The 25,297-nt window shown below is 35.5% G+C and overlaps 1 protein-coding gene across 2 annotated transcripts; it reads left to right on the forward strand.

Moving 5' to 3' along the window:
* Window positions 1–1,809: 1,809 nt before the first annotated feature.
* Window positions 1,810–24,394, forward strand: LOC137405493 (serine palmitoyltransferase 2-like). Of its 2 annotated transcripts, XM_068091785.1 has the most exons (10): window positions 3,395–3,527; window positions 4,538–4,699; window positions 10,997–11,151; window positions 12,329–12,474; window positions 13,076–13,400; window positions 14,635–14,854; window positions 16,776–16,902; window positions 19,973–20,108; window positions 21,775–21,904; window positions 23,748–24,394. In XM_068091785.1, the coding sequence occupies exons 1-10, from the start codon at window positions 3,402–3,404 to the stop codon at window positions 23,841–23,843; spliced, it is 1,623 nt and encodes a 540-aa protein (XP_067947886.1). In that variant the 5' UTR covers window positions 3,395–3,401; the 3' UTR covers window positions 23,844–24,394. The 2 variants fall into 2 exon arrangements, with proteins under 2 accessions (XP_067947887.1, XP_067947886.1); XM_068091786.1 differs by lacking the exons at window positions 21,775–21,904; window positions 23,748–24,394 and adding an exon at window positions 1,810–1,828 and having other exon boundaries at window positions 19,973–20,112.
* The last annotated feature ends 903 nt before the right edge of the window (window positions 24,395–25,297 follow it).

Here is a 25,297-nt window from a genome sequence, read left to right on the forward strand (position 1 = left end):
CGCTATTTGGGAATGGGCAGAGTTTAAATTTATTAGGAGCCAATCGAGGACTAAAAAATCCCGGAGAGATCGCAATTGGAACACAAATATTAGTCCAAAATTATGTTAGGAATTAATCTTGCAAAAGACTAATTCTGCTTACAAAGACTTGCCTATTAAGAAATAGCTTTACCAGCTAAAATCTGTTTAGATTTTTAAATTCAGCATAATTCTTTAGATATAAATACAGAAATCTAGATAAATATCCCAACTTCTTGATATTGGTTGCTATGACCAATGATATACAGCCCACACAGCCTGCGTATATTACACAGTAGCTTGCCATTTTACTTCTAATATTGCATTTTTCTTATTGCAGGGGAGAGATATAAACATATAATCTTTTCCTTTCATTATTGCTGCTTGTTGTACATAATAACACCCAGTACATCCCAGCACCATTGCAGCTACAATTGCAGTTCTCCTATTGCACTGCAGTGCCATTTGACTGCTAATATTGCATTTCTCAACCAGCAGTACCCTTTCTTTTTCCATTATCACTTTGGTCGTGGGCTGTATGATAGGGGAATTTCTAGTTATAATATTATGGAAATTTGTGCTTCATTGACAACAGCAGTTCAATTTTTCCACACAGTGGAAATGGGTATTCATGAGCAAAAAAGGGGCAATTAATTTGTGGTGATGAAGTGATAAGGGGTAGTTTTTTTATTGTGTAATTCAGTAAAAAGGGTGCATTTTATAACATTTTAGACTAGCCCTTGGGGATGAATAGACAAAAGTGAACCCCCTGGGGGTTCGCGCTTCAACCACGGTATCACAGAAATTAAATTCGGCGGTTCATTAGTCTCCAAAGGTGCCTAATGTGATGAAAAATTACATTCACACGAATTAAAAATATCCATGATATTCTAAACATGCCCACTTTAATTTGCCAAAATTTATTCCATAACCTGTTTTTAACAAACCCTATTGGTGCAGCGCTAGCAGACCTGCCAACCTTGGAGTGGGGAAAGGAGTGAGAGTCTATTTTGGGGGCAATAAAAACATGAAGATTTGATAAGTGGGGTTAATTTTCATGGCGTATAAAAACACCACAGCAAAAGATAATATAACTCCATATGGAAACAACATGTCGTAGAGGTGGAGGTTATTGATAGATGAGAATGCCTCAAATATGTTTATAATACATAGTTGTTTATTAGTAGTAAGTATATCATTACTATTTGAAGATTGGGGCAAAAAACAGGTTTGCTTGGGTAAAAGGGGCAATTGCGTGGTACGGGCGTGAGATGCGTGAGGCATGGGGCAATTGCTTGAGTGTCACGCCAAATGCGTGAGAGTTGGAAGGTATGAGCGCTAGTTACAGAAAGGCTACGGGAAGGCTACTAACTCCTTGTTTAATGTACATGATTTGTATGGATAAGAAAAACTGTTAATGTAGACATAGAAAAAGCTCCGTTATCGTTCTAAATTTGTTCTTTTATGCCATAACCATTGCACGCCTTTGACGAATAGTATGACTGCCAACTTAATTTGCTGCAACGACAAAACAATATTTAGTAATCGAATTAACATTTGGGGGATTCGCATCATATAATTTAAGCCGATTGGTCATTTTTTCACAAAGCTCTATTATATAGCTCTAAAATGCGACCGCATCATCAAAGTCACCAAGCATAGCTATAATTACATGTATAGAGCTTGCAATATCTGCTAAAAGGTAAACGTGTGTTCGGTTACCGGAACTTTAGAATAAACGGCATAACTCAACCACGCGAAAATCACGTGGGAACGCAAGATTGGGATCATAAGATCGCAAGTTGGAAACGTAAGATTCTATTATCATAAAATGAGGTCATAGAACAACCCTTACAAAATAGAGTTATCAGATGGAATGCGATATTTGTTAATTCTCAACCTCTGTTTCTTAGCTTGCAAAGTCTCCGCATTCTGCTCCGCCCATTTTGTTTTGTTTCCGTCGGTTGATAATAAAAATGTTGCCATGCAAGATAAAATAACACGATTGTAAACATTAAACCTGTTTTATATGCGATACAATTTATATAACAAATATATTTTAGTTGCGATTATTTTGAACGAGTTCTACAACAATATTGATTGAAATTGGTTGAAGCGTAATCGTAGTCATCATATGTTGTAGTTCTTTCTAAAATGTATTTGTTTTTTGTTAGTTTTATCAAGCTGTTTTATTTACTCAAGTTGTTTTAGATATACTTTGGTTAAACTGAGCTAGCAAATATGAAGTGCAAGATAAGCTGTTTGTTATTTACGTGATGTACGCAATTATACTTTTGCACCATTCACCGAGTGTTGCATGTTATTTCTCACAGCCATGATTTGTAACCAAATTTTAAGTATAAACGATCTTTTTCTATTTTTTAGCTAAACGTACTAGATGGTTGTGCTAAGAGGTTTGAAAATTTATAGTATGTGCAGCTTTCTAGACTGCTGAACATATAAACAATACTGTTCGTAAGTCAAACGCCACAATTTTATAGGCTACTCATGCGTTTCCTGAAAAACGCTACTTCTCTAGCTAAGATAATTGCTTATTTTAGTATTTGCTTGTCAATATTAGAGTAAATAGTCAGTTAATAATCTAGAGAAAATTAACGGCAAGACTTTCAGATGGACATATGGCTTTAGTGATCTTGATGTTTTTTTTAAATGATAAGTAGAGACTAACAAACCCTTAAACGCAGACGGGAGCTAAAAGACCTTCTCAGCTTCAATAAAATCCAATCTCAAGGTCTTCATGTTGTTCATCGGTTCACACAAACCGATTCTCAATATTTTACTAGCCGATTCAACATAGGGTATACTATAGGCACTAACGCAATGAAAAAGTAATTTTTTAATTTAGTATTGAAGTTTTAGACTTACAATTTATTTAACATTTTTGCTCTGTTTTTCACTAGTTAGACCATTTTATCTCCACAAAATGACTGTCACAGGAGATACTCTGCAGAGATAGATAGAATTATTTAAATTATGATAGCCCTGACTTTTTTATCTCTGAAAGCTGTCCTTCATTCACAATTGTTGTAATACATTTACTTTGTTATTAGTTATGGTAATCAGTCATATGCTGAAAATCTTAAATTACAGTTGCATCATAATTTGTATTAGTTGTTCACGTATGTAAATGTAAACTACAGCGGTTTTTTCAATTTTTATGCTATGACATAACTATAAGAACTTAAATCAGCCTTATTGAAGCTAAAAAGTACTTGTTGTGCATGTCAGCCAGCTTTTAACTTCTTTATCTGCTTAATATACACTTTTAGGCCGATCGACAAACATATCTAAACATAATATTGCTACTACATGCACGTAGAGTATTGTTCAAATGACAATTGTGTATTACATTTAGCTATACTATGGGTAAGAGCCAATATCCCAATGAACCCAATCTGAAGGCTGTGAACGGTGCTGCTTCTTTGTACTATAATGGAACTGGAGACACTGTAAACCAACAGATGAAAAAATCAGATGTACCAGTTAAGGTAGTAGTCACCTTAATCCGTCTGCTGGATATCACTATTTTGTTTCCTGCTTGCGAACTATATTTTGTGCCGATGTCTTCCTGCCTTTAGCCACCAATCAACAAATGCCAACAAAAAAATTGTGCAGAGGTGATGCCAATTTTAGCCACTTTAGTTTTATCATATTTTTAGTGCATTTTAAAATGGAAAATACACTGACAGACAATAGAATGGTTGACTTAAATTCTTCTGCATTATTTTCAAGTTTGATTAAAAGCGGCGACATAGCAACAATTAACATTACTGAGTGTTGGCTTTCATGCTAGTACAATATATTGATATAGCGTTGCTTGAATTGATATACGGTAGAACAAAGCGAACTGAAATTCTTTAGCAAAGCTTGCTTCAAGAATTAGATAGAAAGAAAATTATGTTTGTTGTAAAATTTGTTTCACAACGATTATTCGGCCATCTTATATAATGATGTACAAAACCTCTGATATAAACAAACAAATGATAATAAGACATTGTCACAAGCATGAAGTTTCTCAGCTAGCCAAAGTGGTCATCATCTAATCGACATTTGTCATGGGGCTGTGCTACTGCTCATTGGCTGAGGTGCCACGACTGTTTTTTCGTCATTGTCCATCCTTTAAATGAAGATAAAAACTCATTGCATCGGCTTGGAGATCGAAACTTTTCTGATTAAAACTTTATAATTGTGAATTGCTGCATAGAAAAGTCAAATCAAGTAAATTTTACAAAACTTGAGTAATGATTTGAAAATGGGTGCATTTTAGTGATGTGCTCATAACTCTGTGATTATTTGCTCAGTTGGCCAATAAATTTTAAGAAATGGACAATTCTTTTGCTGAAGGCTGTTTTTTAGACATTGAAAGGATGTTCCTTTTTAATTTTGTCAAGTTTTTGTTCTGTTATCTAAATAATGAATTTCTAATATCTATATTTTTAGAGTTTTCTGAATAAGACAACATTTAATCTTTCTCTTAAACACAAATTCTTTTTTACAGCCGCCCCAAGTACAAGAGGCATTCGAGGAGACACCCCTATTGATAGCCATAGTGACATACATAGGCTATGGACTACTCGTGCTGTTTGGCTATTTGAGAGAGTTGAGGACTTACTACGGCTTGGAGAAAGCACACCAGAGTAACGAGTCTTCAAGGAATGAGGTATGCTGACCGGCAGCAGGTCAAATCACTTCCTAATATTCTATAGATTTATAGTTTTCTTTTGTCATTAAGGTTGTCATATACACTTTTATGATCACCATGTATGCTTCATTGATCCGTAGCTGTCATATGTAGATTTGATGACATCGTTTCATAGGCAATGCTAGTTTGATGTTTAAAGTCCTATAGATTGGTGAGGAAGGTTTCGAACTAAACTTTTCATTTAAAGATGAACGTATACAAAGCGTTAGTATATTTTATCAGAAAGTGTCATTATTTTTCTATCATTTGCAATTGTTTTTGATGTTTGAGGTGATCTGACTGTCAGGATATTTCAAGATTAAAACCGACAAAACTTGATTGAGGTTAAAAGCTGATGACTGAAAATTGTAGTGATTTTGATGGTTTTTACCAGGTAGTGATTGCATTATATAATTACTATGAGTTTCTATACCACTCTATACGTCTATGATGCCTTATCATGCCAACACTGAAATGTACTAAAATCATATAATTCTATACCAAATAATTTTTCATTGTAATCGTAGCAAAACAGACTATATTTAACCATTAGCCTACTTGCTAATGATTTCAAATTTACATTTAAGCACCTTTACAGTTTTATTTTTCCTCCTAATTTATTTCAACAAAAAGCTTCTTTCATGATATGAAATTTAAAAGTTTCAGTAGTTTGAAAAAGTTTGAAAACTTTTACAGTTGTTTTGTTGTTTCTCTTAATTTATTTGAACTGCACAAAAAAACACTTCCCATGATATGATGTTTAAAATTTAGAATAGTAAATGTTGTATGCGTTAATTAAAAATACATTTTCTGTCCAAAGATTTTTTATTACCCGGGTACCGCCGGGCTTTCATCTAGTATTTTTATATATAGTCTAACAATTTCCATATTATTTATTAGGTACCTTTTTAGATTTATCTATAAATTAAGTAGGTTATTGACCTTGGTATTAGGGATGGAGATGCCAAGGTCAACCACAAAGCAATTAATTGCTACCACATGTTGTGCTAATACAGTCAAGCGTCAAACGACTGTTTTGAAGTATGAACCTTTTGACATACAGTGGAGAATCTCTAGCAGATTTTTGATTGTAAACCCAATGTGCCGTCCAACAAACAACTTTGAAAGCTTAGTGACAATTTTGTAACCAAAAAGACGTGTGGGGAAAATAGCAAAAGTGTAAAAGATTAGGAAGTGATAAAAAGATATATAATTGAAGTTAGTTTAAGGTTTACCTAGTATAAGTAATAGCGAGTTACTTTTCATGTTTTATCATCTCTGCCTCCAAAATTACAATTATCTCTTTTCACTGATTTTTTTTATTAATTTATTTTTTCAATTTTGTTTACCGTTGTTTTCTTAATGCGCTCATTTCGTTCTAATGTCTATTATATTGAAGACAATATAATATATAATAGATATATATTATACTATCTTTGCTACCCGTCGTTGTTCGGATATTAAAAATCAGCTTATAAACATTGAGAGGTAATGAGAGTTGCCTGCCACTTGCTATTAGCCTTGCACACTGCCAATGTACAATTTGCGTAAGCTTACTAATAGGAGCAACCAGCTTCTCGTGACATTATGCCATCACCCTGCGTAATAATGGAAAGCCATGGCGTATTTGCTCCCATATACTGACATATATCGCCAAGGAATTTATCAAGCTTGTGTGGTAGAATTATTAAGGCGTCCGACTGGAGTACTGGAGGGTCTGAGTTCAAATCCTCTGCGATTCTTTATTTTAAGATTTTAAAAGCTATAGCTGGAACCACACACCAACATTGAGAAATATATAGTGTCCCAATGTTCCAAAATATTCTGTTGTATTTAGTAGGTGTTGTACTGCGGCGCGAATTAAATTAGTTATATTATTATTTTATGGGAATACTTGATCCAACATACAAAGTATCTTGTGTAGTGGTTTTAACTGGGTCAAACTTGTGATCTCTGTAGGCTGCTTACCCACTTCCCTAGTATCAGTGCTACAGTCAAATCTAAGCCATATGTATCATCAACCCCTTGTGAGATAAGCACTCCTAGTGTGGTTGGGCTTGGCACTTGATCCATACTGACTGTATATTTAGCATTTGATGCATACGGACCAACGAAGTCCTGGAGTTATTTATAATGAAAAGCGATTGCATTGAGGCGTGAAGGTTGACCTACCTCCTCGGCTCACATGTGTTCTACAGGAGCTAAGGCTTTGTTTATAATATCCAATTAATCCCTAGTGAAATTCTTAGAATGTAACCTTACAACAAAACTTTTTCTGAGCTTAAATGATGGACCTGTTAAGAGATAGCAATCAAGCAATGCTAACTTTGATTAAATTGCTTAAAGTTACAGCGTTTGTCATCTCCCTATTGGATGGAGCTAAATGTATATTATTGGTCAGTTGTTCGCGGAAAAGCATTGATGTTCAGGTTCACCCAGAATATAACTGGCGTTATCATTGGCCGAGTCAGATGACCAGCTGCTGAGATTCGGTGCCGTGAGACTGCCATGATGAAACTAAGGTTTCGTTTTTTCGTAGGTTTAGTTGAAAATTCGACTTCATTGTTTGTGAAATTTGTTTGGGATCTAGGCATGACTGCCTAAAAGCCTAAAAATATGATCCTCTTCAAAACGTGTTATTTCACTGTTTTACACATGTGCCGAAGGTCACAATTTAAGTTTCAATCAGTTTTCTTTTAAGAACTGACTTTCCTTGCACAAAAGTTTATCATTTAAAATATGTTAAATTCGTCATTAAAAGTTGTCACAACAAAAATCCTATTGGCCTTAAATTATCAATCATTTTGAAAGGCACATTTGTCAACGCTTAGTTTGTGCTGCACCCTGACAGAGCAGCCATTTGAGCAGCTGATAAACCCGTAACCAATATACCTACCAATAAACCTATAACCAATATACCTTCCAATAAACCTATAACCAATGTACCTTCCAATAAACCCATAACCAATATACCTACCAATAAACCCATAACCAATATACCTACCAATAAACCCATAACCAATATACCTACCAATAAACCTATAACCAATATACCTACCAATAAACCCATAACCAATATACCTACCAATAAACCTATAACCAATATACCTACCAATAAACCTATAACCAATATTCCTACCAATAAACCTATAACCAATGTACCTACCAATAAACCCATAACCAATATACCTACCAATAAACCCATAACCAATATACCTACCAATAAACCCATAACCAATATACCTACCAATAAACCTATAACCAATATACCTACCAATAAACCCATAACCAATATACCTACCAATAAACCCATAACCAATATACCTACCAATAAACCTATAACCAATATACCTACCAATAAACCCATAACCAATATACCTACCAATAAACCTATAACCAATATACCTACCAATAAACCCATAACCAATATACTTACCAATAAACCTATAACCAATATACCTACCAATAAACCTATAACCAATATACCTACCAATAAACCTATAACCAATATACCTACCAATAAACCCATAACCAATATACCTACCAATAAACCTATAACCAATATACCTACCTATAACCAATATACCTACCAATAAACCTAGTTTAACGAATGGGTGTATAACTAGCAAACATATAATTAGCAAACTATTTACTGCTGAAGGTATAGCAACATGAAAATACAGAAATTGCAACAAACTTGATGACCTATAAATCATGCTAGTAAACTTGATGACCTATAAATCATGCTAGTAAACTTATTCATCTATATTCATTGATACATCAAAATGTGTGACTTGACTTGCTATAAATGAAACGTGGAACAATGTGATCCCTGCTGTTTTCACTATTGTTTTTATTATTTTGCCTGCCAGCAGCTGAGCAGTCTAATCTTATCAATCATTACTTTGCTATAGGACCAGTTGACATGCCTGCCATGTTATTATTGACAGGGCAGAGTGTTTGCTTACACTGCCTAAGATTAAATATCTATATGTATAACAACTGAACTGTCTTCTGTTCCTAATTAGAGATTCCAGTGGAAAATCTATGTGTGTGGATTTGTAGGCCTATGTGTTCTATAGAAGTAAAAACCTGGGGCCAGATGTGAGAGGAAATGTAACGAAAAGCATCAAAAAACATTTTTAAACTGTTTCAGATTTATCAGTTGGTGGTAATTCTAACTTAGTTCAACTCTGACCTCCGCTGCTCTTCTGGATGACTTGGGTACTTTGGGCGTTATATGGCCCAAGGGTCCTATACGTAGGTAGTGGCATATTTGCAGTCATAATCTTTTCCAATTGGAGATAAATTGGATAAACAGGATTTGCAATGACAGAGTTAGCTAGTCCTAGTGTATTTGTATGTACATGTAGCGTATTCTTGTGGTATAACAAATGCACTTAGTAGGCACATAAAGTGGTTTTATTGTATTCACTAATGAATCATCTCACAATCCTTCATTTTTTCGTGACATCATTTTATTGTTGTCGGCCATCTTTATAGACAATTTTGTTGTTACAAACATGAAGCTTTTGCAATGATCTTTTGAAAACGATGCTTTTGTTTGCAATTTTTTTATTATAGTTTCAAAACCACACCGATAAATACTATTAAATAAAAGAATAGCGATCGTTTTCTACAAATATGGCGGCTTTTTCTTGAACGAGCGAATTTGCAAACTACTTGATGACGTCAAGAAAACGATGGATTTGTGAAATATTTGGTACATTTGGCGTACCATATTTAATAATCCTGTGCGCTGTGAGAAACCGTCATGTGTAATAACTATATCCATAATTATTCCATGACACAGAGAGGCTGTCGAGTGGTGCAGTTGGTATCACGCTTGCCTGGAAATCCAAATATTCAGGTTCGATTCTCATGTGGTGCTATATCTTTTCCTAACACTCTTAGCGTGACTTTGAACAGATGACACTGCTCTGACTATAGTAAGGATTATCGAGTATCATTGCACATGTTGTATAGAAGATAACTCCAAATTTATGGATATGTGCGGGCTTCAATTATTGTTGTCCACATATTCCCATTGAAATATGGAATATTCCCATATTCCACATATTCCCATATGCGTATCCACTGTGAGCCCGCTTGTTGTATAGTTGGATGTTTTAAAAACAAGGTTACTTTGATGTTTTAAGCTGAAAAACTTCATGAAAGCATCAATTTTTATAGCTAGTGTAAAATATTACAAAGGTGGAGTTATCTGTTATTTTCGTCATAAAGTTAGAATGCAAGAGAAGACAATTATTGATCGTTTGAGAGATTAATAACTCATTTACTAAACAGCTATCTAAATTTGCGAAAAAGTAGGCTTTTATGAGTGTTCAATAAATAGCTCATGATTTTTCTTACAGAACCCAGTGTACACCTTGCCCAATTTGACAGCTTTTCAGAGAAGCACAGCTTCTAGAAAGCCCATAAGAGAGGGCAGTTGATATGATTACCAACAGTGACTAGTGGTTGCCAATCCTGTCTGATAGCATATAGTAAAATGTTGTCGGTTGCATTGATAATCTTTGGTTGTAAACAAACTCTGCAGTCATGGAATTTGCCATATATCTCTCAGATATATTGCTAATCAAGCCAGATGCATCAACCACCTGCAACCACTGCTAACACATTCTAACTTTGAACTAATCATCAATTCTCTGGAATGTTGCCAGACATTGATATGTCCATGCAAACAATGCATGAAAATGTCTGTAAACACAGTAGTAGGTTTTCTATGTTGATTAATTCTTTGGTTCAGGGATGGTGTATGCGCTATTAAGGAATGTTTGGTTGATGCATGCTACTGGTAGTTTACAAAATTAAAATAAACAACAGAGACTAGTGAACTCTCGAAAAAAATTTTTAACAATTTAGATTCTGGTCTAGTCTTGCATGGGCGATGTCAGAAGGACTATGGCTTAGTATAGCGGGTCATCTGATTGGACAGAAAAAACATCAGAGGCTGTGATTGGATATAAAAAATAGTGTGGAATTTATAATAGAATAACAAAAAATCTTGAAGTTTAACTTATTTAGATTATTTGTAAAGATATTGCTGTATGACATGAAGAGTTTTCTGCTCCTGCAATGGTTGGAGAGAAAAATAAAATGAATAGCAATTTTGAGATAAATTTGCAGTAAGTTTACAAAATTGTTATGTATATTTGTTAAAAAGGCGTAGGTGTACAGACAGTAAATTCATTAAACAAAATCTCATTTGAAGTAACGCAGAGCTGAGCATTAATAATAGCTGTTCCATTACAGAGCTTTGTGCCACTCTACCAAAGCTTTGAGAGCTTCTACACCCGTAACATGTATCGGAGGATCCGCGACTGTTGGAATCGTCCGATATGCAGCGTTCCCGGCGCCACACTCACTCTTGTTGATAGGAGGTCGGATGACTTCGGCTGGACTTTTGAGTAAGTGTCTCAGTTGCTTCAGTTGGTTCTGTGGTGGGTGTCACCATTCTTCCCGTAGTGAGTGTTGTAATAGCAGATACCTTTGCTACTATCTCCAGCTTTTTATTAAGACTTGGTTGAGATGATAATCATGAAGGTCTTTCAATATTGAACTGTCATTGGCTGAGGTCTTTCATTTCTTTCCATTAGCTAATTGATCACAGAAATCTGAAAGTGTTTGCTTTTTAATATCAATGGCTATTTCAGGTTTGTGTAGTACAGTTATTAAAGCTTGTTGGTTTGTTTGTTAAATACAGTAATCCCTAGCTTTTCACGGTTAATTAGTTTTGACAAAACTACCCTCAGAACGTCTGACCACAATAAAATTTAGAGTGAACCTACGCAAACACTGTTTTAGATCAAAGCGTATATTGTATCTTAATCACATTTTTACTAAGTAATATGATTTTTCAGGTTTCACATTTTTATTTATGTATTTTTTAGTCAGCATCAGTTTTTTTATGAGCATATATACAAACATTTCATTTTTCTTACTGAGACAAATACACACACGCTTTAACTTTTAAAAAATTGAGAGCGATGTCCCCGCCATAAGTTAAAATCCACGATGGAAATACGTACTAGTAGTCTAGTACTGTAACCCCTCGTGTTTCTCAGTTAATAGAAGTTGTGCCCCCGCGGTGAGAGAAAATTCATCAAATGAAAACGAATAAATTCATATCTAATGAAGTCACTATTTCATTAATTGTAAGCATTCTGCTCTTTGTTGAGGCTCATTAGACAATTTTGAGGGTCGGGGGGGGGGGGCTTTTAAGTGGCACGATAAAGGATGTTACAAGAACTTGGCACTTCTCCAGCTTATAAGATGTAACAAGAAAAATGGGGAACTGCTGTGACTGCTAACGCAATGATGCTTACGGAGGGATCTCACTCGACCAAAGTATAAGAGATGTATTTTATAGATTTTAATTTTTTGTTCAAAAAAAATTTTTGAGTAGTTTTTATCTTGCGAAGTATTGAAGACACGAAAAGTGAATGACACAGTACCGATGGATTACTGTAAAAAATTTTATATGTTGACCAATTGATAATTATATTTCAACTGGAAATAGATGTATCAAGAAATAACTCTATGCTAAATTTAGCCTCTTCATTTATTGCTGTCTTTTCTTGGCAGAAATACTGGAACTACCACTGAGGCCCTTAACCTTGGTTCCTACAACTACTTAGGTTTTGCTGAGAACCACGGGCCATGCGCAACTGCTGCACAGAATGCCATTAGGGAGAGTGGAATTGGAGTGGCCAGCACTCGGCTAGAAGCAGGTTTGTCAAGTCGTAGTTGCCTTTAAACTTTAGTATTATCTCCAATGAATGTTTGCCGTGGTTTTTTTCCGAATGAAAGCGTATATTGACAAGTCTCCATTGGGTTTGCTGTGGGCCTCTGGGGTGACATATTTGTGCAATGTTGATGATTGAGGGGAGCCAGCATAATGTACTTGGATAAAACGCCTCTTTTCATGTTCTAGGCTGGGGTTGAGATACCGGGTAGAGCTAGTGAAAGCTTTTCTCAGGCCATTAGGAATTTTAGCTGAAAAACTCTAGCTATTCCAAAACAATCTGTATTTGTCTTAATAAGCTGGTCTCTAAAACGTGTGAAAAATTCAACCAATCAAAAGTCATTGTCATTGACCAGTTTGTTGATACGGTTGTCTTGGTTTCATGCGTTTTTGCTGATATTATTTGTAAGCATTCTATCACATCTGCTCATCAACCCTTTCACAACCATCTCTAGTCTAGTGGCATAGCTTTCTGAACTATTATAAAATCTGATGATCACTCATTTAACATTTTAAATCTGGAGTTATCTCCTCTTGTTCACAGGAGGACATAACTCTAAATTTAAATCAGTGTCCTTTTGTTTCAGGATCTTCGAAGCTACAGTCTGACTGTGAAGAATTGTTGGCTGAGTTTCTAAAAGTTGAATCTACTATAACGTTTGGTATGGGCTTCGCTACTAATGCCCTTAATATGCCTCTGCTTGGAGGCAAGGGAACCCTTCTAATCAGTGATGCTCTAAACCACGCCTCTCTGGTGTTGGGGGCGCGGCTTGCTAGCGCCACTATCAAAGTCTTCAAACATAACAACATGGAGGATTTGGAAAAAATTTTATGCAACTCTATTATCAATGGACAGCCAAAATCTCACCGGCCCTGGAAAAAAATTATTATTATTGTGGAAGGTGTTTACAGGTATGTATTGGCAGGTGTCAGCGAATGTATTTGTTGTCACGGCAGTTGTCAACAGATATCATGTTTTACCGTGCATTTTGTGATGACGATAAATTGTGCCTGTTGACCTTGGTATGCTGAAGCATTGCTCCTCACTGCCAGAGTGACAAGCCTCGATAAGGTGCTTGTCTTCTAGCATCCAGTACTAATTGTCTCAACAGATGGCAATGAGAAGAGCCAGCGATTTCTTAGAGAATGCGGACTATCCATGCATTAGTTGATAATACAGCTTCACGATTTCTCAAAATCACCAGACGATTTATTATTTCAAATAGACGATTAGTGATATATCGCGGTATTATTATGTGACAAAAGTAAATTTTGTTAATATTTTTTGTATATTTTAACACGAAAGAAACCGTTTTGTGTTCATGATAATTATAAACATTTATTTCATATATACATGTGTGCGTGGCCATGGAATGAGCTTATCATAAGACTACAAGTCTTGAGCGTTTTAGTGCAGTATCGCGCACTATGAATATCGTCAGGTGTGAGAAAATCACCATTACACCATTGTATCGTTTATATGATTGGCGATATCTCTTTAAACGGTGGCGATTTTCAAGCATGTACGTTGAAAGTCACTATCAAGCAATTAAATCGTCACACGGTGAAGCTCTAGTTGATAGCCTTAGCTCCATTACACCAGGGCAATTTGTCAGAGCTGCATGTCCTCAGGGAGTGTTGAAGTTGGAACGGCTTCTAGTCTGTTTATGATTTGAAATGTTTTTGCACCAAACCAACTCAAACTCCAACAAAATAGCTCGCTTAAAATTTAACCACTTATTTGGATAAACAAACATAAAAAACACGAAAACATTTTTTGCTTTAAATCGCGTCGTTTTAAGCAGCTCTGATATATTGTCCAGGTGTAACCACACTTGAGTTCGCAAACATTTTCCATTGCGCTAATACTCCCAGCTCTCAAATGCTGCTTTTCATGTTAATAGCCATAGTTCTTACATGTTCCTCTTGAAGCTAATATTTACTATAATAAGAGTCATGTCCTAAGTCCATCCGAAGGCACGCTAAAAGCGGTATGAAAAAAATGGTCTCGCTCAGGAATTGAATTAAAGTGCCTTGCCATATTACGGAACAATTATGGACATGTTTATTACATATGATGATCGCTCATAGCCTGCCATGTGGTTACTAGTAGCTATAGTAGTCAATGTTTGATTTCTTACCGCAGTATGGAAGGGTCAATAGTGAAGCTTCCAGAAATAATCGCTCTCAAGAAGAAATACAAGGCTTACCTCTATCTAGATGAAGCACACAGCATTGGGGCCCTCGGTAGCTCAGGAAGGGGCGTCGTTGAGTACTATGGTTGTGACCCTCAAGATGTAGATGTTCTGATGGGAACTTTCACTAAAAGTTTTGGTGCAGCTGGTGGCTACTTGGCAGGAACAAAAGTAAGCGGTTTAACTGAATTTTAGTAGTTGTCTTCTCTATTCTTCGTGTTGAGAAGATGACTCCTATTATTATTTACATTGTTGTATAACTATTTATAAACTATATATAGTTACAATAATATTAACAATAGTTGCAGTTAGTCAAGTGTGAACACTGAGAATTAATATTTTGTTCTGCTATAATGAACTGAATCAAAGTAACACATCGAGTTAACATTGACGAAGTAGTTGTCAACTCCTGGCTATCGACGAATTAAAAACAATCACTTGAAACAAGTCTTTGTCATGCAGCTGTCAGGTGATTTGAAGTTGCTGACACAGTTTCAGACATTTCTGCACAAAACTTACTAGTCCAATAGTCTAGACTTCTTGAACCGGCTGCAAATTGTCTTGTGTTTATAATGGGCTACGGCGTGTAGTGAGAGGCCCTTTCAAACATTTTCTGAACTTGCAAGATTTGGAATTTGATTCTCTAATGTGCTCTAACATACCAAATATCATTCACTGTATTGTTTCTCCGATCCCATCACAGCCTATCCAATTGTTTTCCTTTTATTTCAGTTAATTTGCAATTCGTTGTACACAACACGCCTTGTGTCTGCCTAACATCCTAACGCTAGACAAAATATTTCAAAATATAAACTTTCTATAATTTTCCAATTTTTTCATAACGTCATTATTCTAGATTTCCTCATATATAGGTTACTCTGGGCAGTAGTCTCAACCAGGGTTGGCTCGGTTTAAACTAAAGGTTTAAACAAGCCGGAAAAAGCGGCATTATGGTTTTTTCATTATTTTTGTGGAAAACATAATATTTTACGCTCCTAGTGGTTCCTGTGCGGTAGAAATGCAATTCTATGTAATTATCAGCTGTGGAAGTTTATTTAGGACACAGTAGTAAATTGATGGCAGAGCTCAAGTTGAAACTACGTGAAATCCTAGCGCAACAATGAATTAGGGAATTTCATTTTCAATTGGTTTTATCAAGTTATATGATGATCTCTTTAATGATGAAATATAAAAGCCATGTGAAATATACTAATCCAATCATCGTCTCTAATAATGAATGAATACTTTCTCAAGTCTGGCCAGTGAGAAAGGATTGCTTATAATTAGAAATTAAAACAATAAAATCCTTTTGGGCAAAAGCTTTAAGTTTGCAAACTAATGTTTCATTTATTGGGCACAAGCAAAAGTAGTTTGATTGTTAGAATTCAGTTTATCAAGTTTTTTGTGTTTTGAAAAGTTAAAGTTGTGCCTCAAATTTCCATCATGCCTCGCAAACAGGATCCCATCTGGCAGTTTTTCACTCGAACTGCAAAAGGCAAAGGTTTTAAGACAAAATGTAATAGGTGGCCTGTCGTAACGCAAAGTCACGCATATGGGTTTAAAACTCACGTAGCAAAATGTCAAGCTGACAACACCAATTTAGACAGTGATGCTAGTAATCAAGTGATAGAAGTTGAGTCATCTGCCACTGTCCCAAACACTAGCAATGCATCTACATTATGCTCTGCTCTACACTACCACACGACTAATCACTGGGATTAAAATTCCTACTTATACATAGAGCTGTATGTAGTATATTCACTTTATGTGATAAGATTTCTGCTCTGTATTTCACCAATCATGTTTGATTAAAGATTCATTTTGAAATTTCCATATGTTTTCCCTCTTTTGTCCCATAACAACTCCCACAGTACCATTTTTAACAGATGATTTCACATAATTATGTATGTTCAATACTCAACTATGCAGCTATAGCAGGTGATGTTAATTAGACTCAAAATTGCAAAAACCTTGGTAAAATTATAAAAACCCGTTTAAACAAAAAAACCTGGTTTTTTCATAAAAACTATGGGTTTTTCCAACCCTGGTCTCAACACCTGCCAATAAATTAGGTTTCTGGGCTATGTTGTAGAAATTCATATCATACATAAGAAACTACTCACACACAAGTGCCTATGCCTCAGCTGTCTCTGCACCTGTGCTCCAGCAGATCTATTCCAGTCTCTCCATCATTATGGGACGGGATGGAACGCAGGATGGTGCGTACCCATTATTCTGGCTATATCTTTAGTCCTGAGGCTAGTGTGCATTGTTCTAACTGAAGTCAGCTAATAGTTCTGGAGAATTCATGATATTTAAAGATCAACTTGCAGAATGTTAGTGGATTTTATCAGAAAGTATCAGTATTTTTCTATCATTTGAGATTGTATTTAATCTTTAAAATTATCTGACTGCCAGGATGTTTCTAGATTAAAATCGATAAAAATTGATTGCAGTTGAAATGCTCAGAGGAAAAATATGCGCAAAATGACCTCACTAGTTGGTATCAGTTATTGTGTTCAAGTTGCAGTATTACAAGTCTCTATTCTGTCAGTCTCTTTGTAACTATAGATGTCATAATCACACTTTCGTTTGATCTGAGCGTTTTAATTGTGATCAAGTTTTATCAATTTTAATCTTATAATACTTTCTTCTATAATTACTTGCTCAAGTTCATCTTTCAGGCTGTAAGATTAGTGAATACACTAATAGAATTATTTTATCAGCTTTTAGGTTTTTCTTGAATGGTTAGTAAATTATACAAATTATAAAATATCTTATATTATCTAGTGAATTATATAGAAACATTTCTGATGTTATAGGATTGTAGTCAGTGAAAGGTGTTGAAGCTTAGAGCTTGTGGTAGGACGTCTGGATGAAAGCTTGTTTTATGGAGCAGTAGTAACTCGCCATGGACTTGAAGAATTGATAGAGGCAACCCTTGTTTGTTCATACTAATACAGACTGCAACAGACCATATTTTAATCTCATATATACTGTGTATATGCTTACTGTACCATATCGTAGCCTAGGAACATGTGTGCCAGGCAACATAGGCTTTTTAATGTACGGTACTGTACATTAAACAGCCCATATTGTCTCGCACTCTTATACTCCTAGGCTACAATATGGTATAATAAGCATTTACAGTATACATGAGAGAGTAAAATATAGTTATACCGACAATATAATATTCATAGCAGTAATAATAACAAGCGATAATTACGGTACAACAAACACTCTGGCGGAAAACACACGGCATGCGTCGCTTGTGTCGTCTGTCGCAGGAGCCACGTATTGGTTCAATTTGTCCCTCCTCAGTCAGACACGTATTTGACAATCATTAGGACAATTAAAGTCCCGGGGCATAAATTTTAAAGAAGGTGGTGGGTCGACTGTACCTACCTAGTTTTAAGAAAATTTTTTGATAGTATGATAACCTCTTGTAACAACTTAGATTCAGGAGGGTTCAGTATGGAGTGCCATTTGTAAAATTTTGTGATATCCACAATATAAAAACTTTTTTAGTATATAAGTTTACATGTTTAATATGTGAAGATTCATGTTTAGTATGCTAACTTACATATTTAGTATGCCAACTTACATGTTTAGTATGTGAAAATTCGTGTTTAGTATGTCAGTTCACATGTTTTATATGGCAAGATTCATGTTTAGTATGCTAATTTTCATGTTTAGTATGTGAAGATTGGTGTTTAGTATGTCGAAATTCATGTTTGGTATGCTAACTTTAATGTTTTGTATTGCGAAATGCGCATGTTCGCTATTCCGCTGCGATCCTGTTTGATATGCCAATACGCATGTTTGTTATTCAACTTTTATTTTATATGCGATCTCCTTTTTATTACATTTCGAAGAAATGGTCCTAAGTCAATCGCGCCCTGTTTTACACGTAGCCCGTGGCCCATCGATAAATAGTTGGCAAACTTGGAGAATTCCTCAATAACTATCTAACTTTTAATAACATCTAATAACTAACTTCCTCAATATATTATAAAAAAAGGTCGTTGAAGAACTCTACGTCGTTGTTACTACAAAACAGAACAGTAACCTACAATACTCACTTGCTGTGATAAAAAATCACATATATAGAAAGTTGAGTCTTAATAGAATCTTGACTCTTACATTTTTTCAAAGTCAAGCAACTTTTGAATTTGAAAGAATTTTCTATTAAACGAGTGTGGCAAAGCTAGCTTCGGATGTACGCAAGTGAGGAAATCTCGCTATAGTGTCTTCGCTCCCCAGGGTTATTGATCGAAATTCTCCACGTTTGCCAACTATTTATCGATGGGCCGCGGGCTACGTGTAAAACAGGGCGCGATTGACTTAGGACCATTTCTTCGAAATGTAATAAAAAGGAGATCGCATATAAAATAAAAGTTGAATAACAAACATGCGTATTGGCATATCAAACAGGATCGCAGCGGAATAGCGAACATGCGCGTTTCGCAATACAAAACATTAAAGTTAGCATACCAAACATGAATTTCGACATACTAAACACCAATCTTCACATACTAAACATGAAAATTAGCATACTAAACATGAATCTTGCCATATAAAACATGTGAACTGACATACTAAACACGAATTTTCACATACTAAACATGTAAGTTGGCTTACTAAATATGTAAGTTAGCATACTAAACATGAATCTTCACATATTAAACATGTGAACTTATATACTAAAAAAGTTTTTATATTGTGGATATCACAAAGTTTTACAAATGGCACTCCATACTTCAGAGTTGGAGAATCTCTTTTGGTTTCTCACAACCAGACAGATCAGATGACATCATTGAAGCATTTATCACCTTGTACGAAATGATTACATAACTTTGTCATCATGAGCTAGACTCATCCTTATAGATATTTAGACTATTTTCTCATGGCATCCTCGGGCTGGTGGTCTAATATTTTTGTGCTTTGTTCGAGGTCTGAAGTGCAATATTCGTTAGTAGTTTTATAGAGTAGTCTTCATGTTTGGTCGAAATTTAGTTAATGAACACAATGCAAACTTTGTAATATCGCGTTGAATTGAAATGTGCTGCTGTCTGTACGTTCTATACTGTTGCTAAGGTAACCATGGTTACAATATTCACAAGAAGACCTTCCATTCTTGATATTCTGGTCAACTAGACAGTTTTTAGGCGTAGATGATTATAAGTGAATTTCTATTCCTCTTTTGTACAAGGGAAGACAATAGCTAAGGCTAGTTGTTAAATTGCTATTATTGTGAACTGTAGGCTGATTGCCTGGTTTTTTAAACAGGGAGGAAGCGTATTGCTCAGCTTGCATCCAATGCCAGGTATTTCCGACAGAAGCTCAAAGAGAACGGATTCATCATATATGGGAATGACGACTCCCCAGTTGTGCCATTGCTGCTCTTCATGCCAGCAAAGACAGCGTGAGTTCTTACATTTGGACCCTTTGTACATTGTTCAGTAGCCTAAAGCCAGTGCATTTATTTATGCAATAATGATAGCTGAGTGGAATGGCAAGTTTTCTTAAAGGTTGACTTGCAACAAAATTCACATTACAGTCATTTGGTATCAAAAGATTCACCATGTCTTACTCTGTTGTTGTAGGTGCAAAATATGTGGAAATGTGATTACAAGCTCTTAAAAGCTCAAAAATGAACAGTTAATCGCAGCCATTACGAAAACGCCATAGGTTGAAATCCCTTTCCAAAACGTCTCAAATGGCACGTAGTTTAACACGATGGCTTCTGTTTACACTTTCCTACAACCTTATTCATCGAAATATTTTCACAAATATACTTCACGCATTCAATAAACCATGTCTATTGTTCTTACGCGTCTATTTTATCGTCATTGTAATGCTGTCACTTTCAGCACTGATATCTCAAAACCTATCGTAAAAATTCATTTAATTTTTCAAACTTAGCTCGAAGGAGTGCATATCATCCTCTGATAAATATGAGGAGTCTGTTGGTCACTTGTGATGGTCGACATATGCTGTAGAAATTGTTCGCGTCATATGGCAGGAAGTACGGGTCACATGATCAGATTACGACTAGATTATTGACCAAACTGAAACAAAACTGTAAAGTAGCAAGCATTTATATTTGATAAGGGCTTTTCGGTAAAACTCAAAGTGTTTGTCATTAACTAGTGCTACGAGACGTTTTATATTGAGCCTTTTATTGGCCTTTCATTTCACGTGATAACATCACGTGTCAAAACAATAACCACATGGTTGAGTACGTCATCAAAATAAAAAAGATTCCAATCTACGGCGGTTTCGTGATGGCTGTGATTAACTGTTCGCTTTTTAGCTTTTAACAGCTTGTAATCACATTTCCACATATTTTGCACCTACAACACAGCAGAGTAAGACATAGTGAAACTTGATACCAAATAACTGTAATGTGAATTTTGTTGCATGTCAACCTTTAAAAATGTATTATGGACATACATTCAAATCTCGACCTACAATATTAATCCATATCGACATTGGCTTCATCCGGCGTAACTTCTTATGTTGGAGTAGATATTCTTATAAAAGCAGTTGAAACAATAGTTTGTTATTAGCTTTTAGCCACTGTCAGTTTTAAGGATGCAGTCTTTAGGAGCACAACCTTCAAACTATTTATGTATATTTATATGTATAGATCTCAGAGTTTGTGCGTTTTGGTTTGTCCAGCTATAGCTCTTAAACTTTAGGCATGAAATATCCATTTCATGCCTAAAATATCATGAAATACCATTTCATGAAATATCCATTTCATGCGGGATTCGATCACCGAACCTCTTGTTCACCAAGCAAATATTTTACCAATTGATGGATTCTTTGGGCGATATATGTCGCTATGCGAATGAAAATACGCATTACGCTCTTCGTGTGGTGCAACGTCATTTTAGGCTTGCTCTTAGGACTCTTATTACTAACTTCAGCAATAGGTTACTCAAATTAGCCATTGGCAATGTGTCAGGCTAATGGCAAGTGTCAGGCAACTATATTACCTGTCACCATTTATAAGCTGATTTTTAATGCCCGTGCAATGTTGGGAATTTCGCTGGTATATATGTATACGCAATATGCTGTCACAGGGCATTTGGAAGGGAAATGCTAAAGAGAGGAGTAGCTACAGTGGTTGTCGGGTTTCCAGCCACTCCTATCATAGAATCTCGGGCTCGATTTTGCATTTCAGCCGCTCACACACCAGAGATGATTGACCAGGTACGATCTCTCAGATTATCTCAAGTCTCTCTCATAGAATCAATATTTCATGGGTACATCTATAATCACAAAATATTTTACTGATGAACAAATTTGCTAGTATTTAAAATGTGTTACGTGAGCAGGTTGAGTGAAGTTGAAGCGAACTTCAAATTTGGACTTTCGGTTATGGCTTGAGCAGAGAGAATCACCTCCAATTTTATTTTCTTGACTAGGTCATTGCCTTGTATGTGGCGCTTGCTAGTTTCCAAACAAATATACCACGCCCACTGTTTTGTATAATTTCTGATGGAGAGACCACAACATTAACAAACAAAAATATCTCTCAATTGCATTAGCTCTAAAATTGATTGTTATATTATACACCATTTGAAAGAGAGCAAAGTTCCCTATTAGATGATGCCAATAATTTTATAATTTAAGAGAAGACAACCCTTTTAAAGCTCAAATTACACACAAGTCTTACATAAAGTAGCATATAGCTTAAATTCTGATAGTTTTTGTATCTGCAACCAGTTTCTGGTTTGTGTTTTTAGAGGAGTTATATGTTTTGATGGCTGTGCAAAAACGTTGGGTGCTGCTGCTAAAAAGTCAACAGATATAACAGCATAGTGGCTGGCATCAATTTTAGAGCTACTGCAAATGTAAATTATTGTTGTTTGTTAATTTTGTGGTCTCTTCATTAGAGATTATAGTAGGGCTGACCTGATTGTTTGGAAACTAGCATATCTGTTTTGGTTTTGATTACACGACTCTCTCATAGATGGCACTGGACTAGATATGGTGACCTCTTGTGGTACATTCACTAGAAGTTAGGTTGTCTTTAAGCCTATGCCTTAACAATAGAGCACATGCGATGGTTGGTTGCTTGGTGATGTCACCTCTTACGTTTCAACTAATCCTCCAATCAGATACCAGCTGACACGAGTGAGAGATAATTCTGCTTTCTTGTGTTGAGTATTTGACACTGACTGTTAAAACAGACAGTTCTGGTGCCTGTCAAAATCTTTCCATCATATGCCATATTGCGATATTCATTCGCAGGCAATATCGCTGCCGAAGAGTTGAACTTGGACTACAGTTTTTCTATGGCCATTTCAAAATGCTTATAAAAATTATATCAGTGAGTTTCTGGAAAGATTTTATTGCAGGAAGTTGTGAAATTTTTTGCGAAAGGTTGCAAGAAGTTTATAAGTGCCATCACGTCGGTTGTTTAGAACAGGTTACATCATATTATTTTTCTTGAAAAATGACATGCAAATGTAAAAAAAATAACAGCAAACAATTAAAAATTAGAAAGTTGAAAGTGTAATACAATGAATTAGTAAACGCTACTAAAGACCAATTAAATGCAAGCGTTGCTTGTCATTGTTTAGAAGTTTTAATTCCATTCAATATTTATGGTGAGGCTTTGTGCAGTCTTTATTTTTTTAATAATTTATGAGCTATAGTTCCATTTCAAACAGATAATAGCTAGGGCATTAGTAAAGGAGCTTGCAATGATATGTTTAGAATAATCGCTAGAGATTGTGCTGTATTCAATTTGTTTTTAATTTGAAATAAGTTGGAAACCTGTAATTGTCATGTGAAAAATGAGGACCACAAACCATGAGAGATCTTGAAACCTATGATTGCTTTAAAAGTTTAGCATGGGAGAGACAGAAAATGCAAATATTTGAAAGGATAATTTGTTAGAATAGGATATGCTGGAATATGTGTTCTATATTCACAAATAACTTATCAACAGTGTCTAATTTGACTACTGATACACTCGTTTTTCCATAAGTGGCATGCCTCACAGGTACTCTGTCAGACTCCATTCATCTAACTGTAATCTTTGCAGGCACTTGACACCATCATAGAGGTCGGCGAGTTACTCAAGATCCGTTACAGTTCTATTCCTTATAAGGCGTCGACGGCTAGCCCATCCCTTGAGTGACACACAAGAACTGGTGCTTGCATTTCTACTCTAGCATCTCTATTAATGTCATACGGTACTTGAGATGCTTGCGTTGCGTATTGGAGAACTCTATTGGTAGCTATATGCTACGAATTCTTCATAACTCTCTGTGACTCTCCCAAAATTTTTAATTTTGTTTTGATAAGTCCTGTGTATATGCAAGAACAGACCTCCTTGTCAATTTATTGTGCCAAGGCTGAGCAATTTCTTCACATTTGAACAAATTTTGTTTCACTTATCATATATGTATTCTCGTTTGAATTATATTTAATGTTACATGAAGTCCTGCGCCTTCCTGTTCTATATCACAATCGCTACTCCATCTTACCTCCGCTGCGGCTGACCTCTGCTCCGACTGACCTCTGCTTGGCTCTTATGGCTCTTCCATTAAGATTGTTTGGTCATGGTTTGTTTATGTGATTAATTTGCTATTTATGATATCAAACATTTTCTATCACGTTATTTTCTTGTACATCTCTGCGTGTCAGGGACAATTTTCTATTTCCCGATTAACATTGTTCTGTCCTTAATAGCATTTGATGTGCTGGCTCCACGCGGAGTTGTCTACTTTCAAGCCTGTATTGTCTACTCTGTAGTCTATTAGAGGTTGGACAAAAATGGCCTCTCCTAGCTCTAATCTAGGCAACATTGGGTCAAAACTAATTCGGTGAGATGGGATTTTAATTGTGAGAATAGTATGTATTTTAAATTACACCAAAATTAAAGTCTTGAAATTCGAATCAAAGTTGAACCAAATTAGATCTAATATACATGTAGAAGTATTGCAATATAATATAATAAGCACAAACAGCACATAGCTATGTTAGAGCATGATGATAAAATGAGTAGCGACACAAGAATTAGTGCATGCGTGCAAAATGATATGGTTAAATAGTTGAAGGAAATAACAAACTACAATTTTTTTAATCTAGTTTAATTTATGACTAGACGTGATGGTCATGCAAGTTTTAGATATGTTAAAACATGCAGCTTTGGATTCACATAGACGAGGTTAGCAGCTTACTGCAATTTTCCATTGGCAATGTGCCAGGCTAGCAGCTTGAAAGTTACACTTGTTTGACAGTTTTAAAACCTTTCCAGTTGTTTTAATTTTTCTCTTAATTTATTTCAACTACACAAAACACTTCTCTCATGATATGTAGTTTGAAAGTTAGAATGGTAAATGTTGTTATAACTTATACGTTAAAAACAAATCAATTTTCTGTCCAGACTTTTTTATTACCCGGGCAATGCCGGAAAGCACAGCTAGTTATATATAAACAACACACGCATATCTTAACAGCTATTTGCAGACTTTTTGGATTTCTACAGCCTATTTTTGAACCTAGGGCATGTTACACAATTTTCCTAATCACCTAACAAGGTTGCCTGTTTTTGAATGGTATTTTTGGAAATACTCCGTTTACATCCTT

The sequence above is a fragment of the Watersipora subatra genome, chromosome 9 (assembly GCF_963576615.1).
Source record: "Watersipora subatra chromosome 9, tzWatSuba1.1, whole genome shotgun sequence".
NCBI lineage: Eukaryota > Metazoa > Bryozoa > Gymnolaemata > Cheilostomatida > Watersiporidae > Watersipora > Watersipora subatra.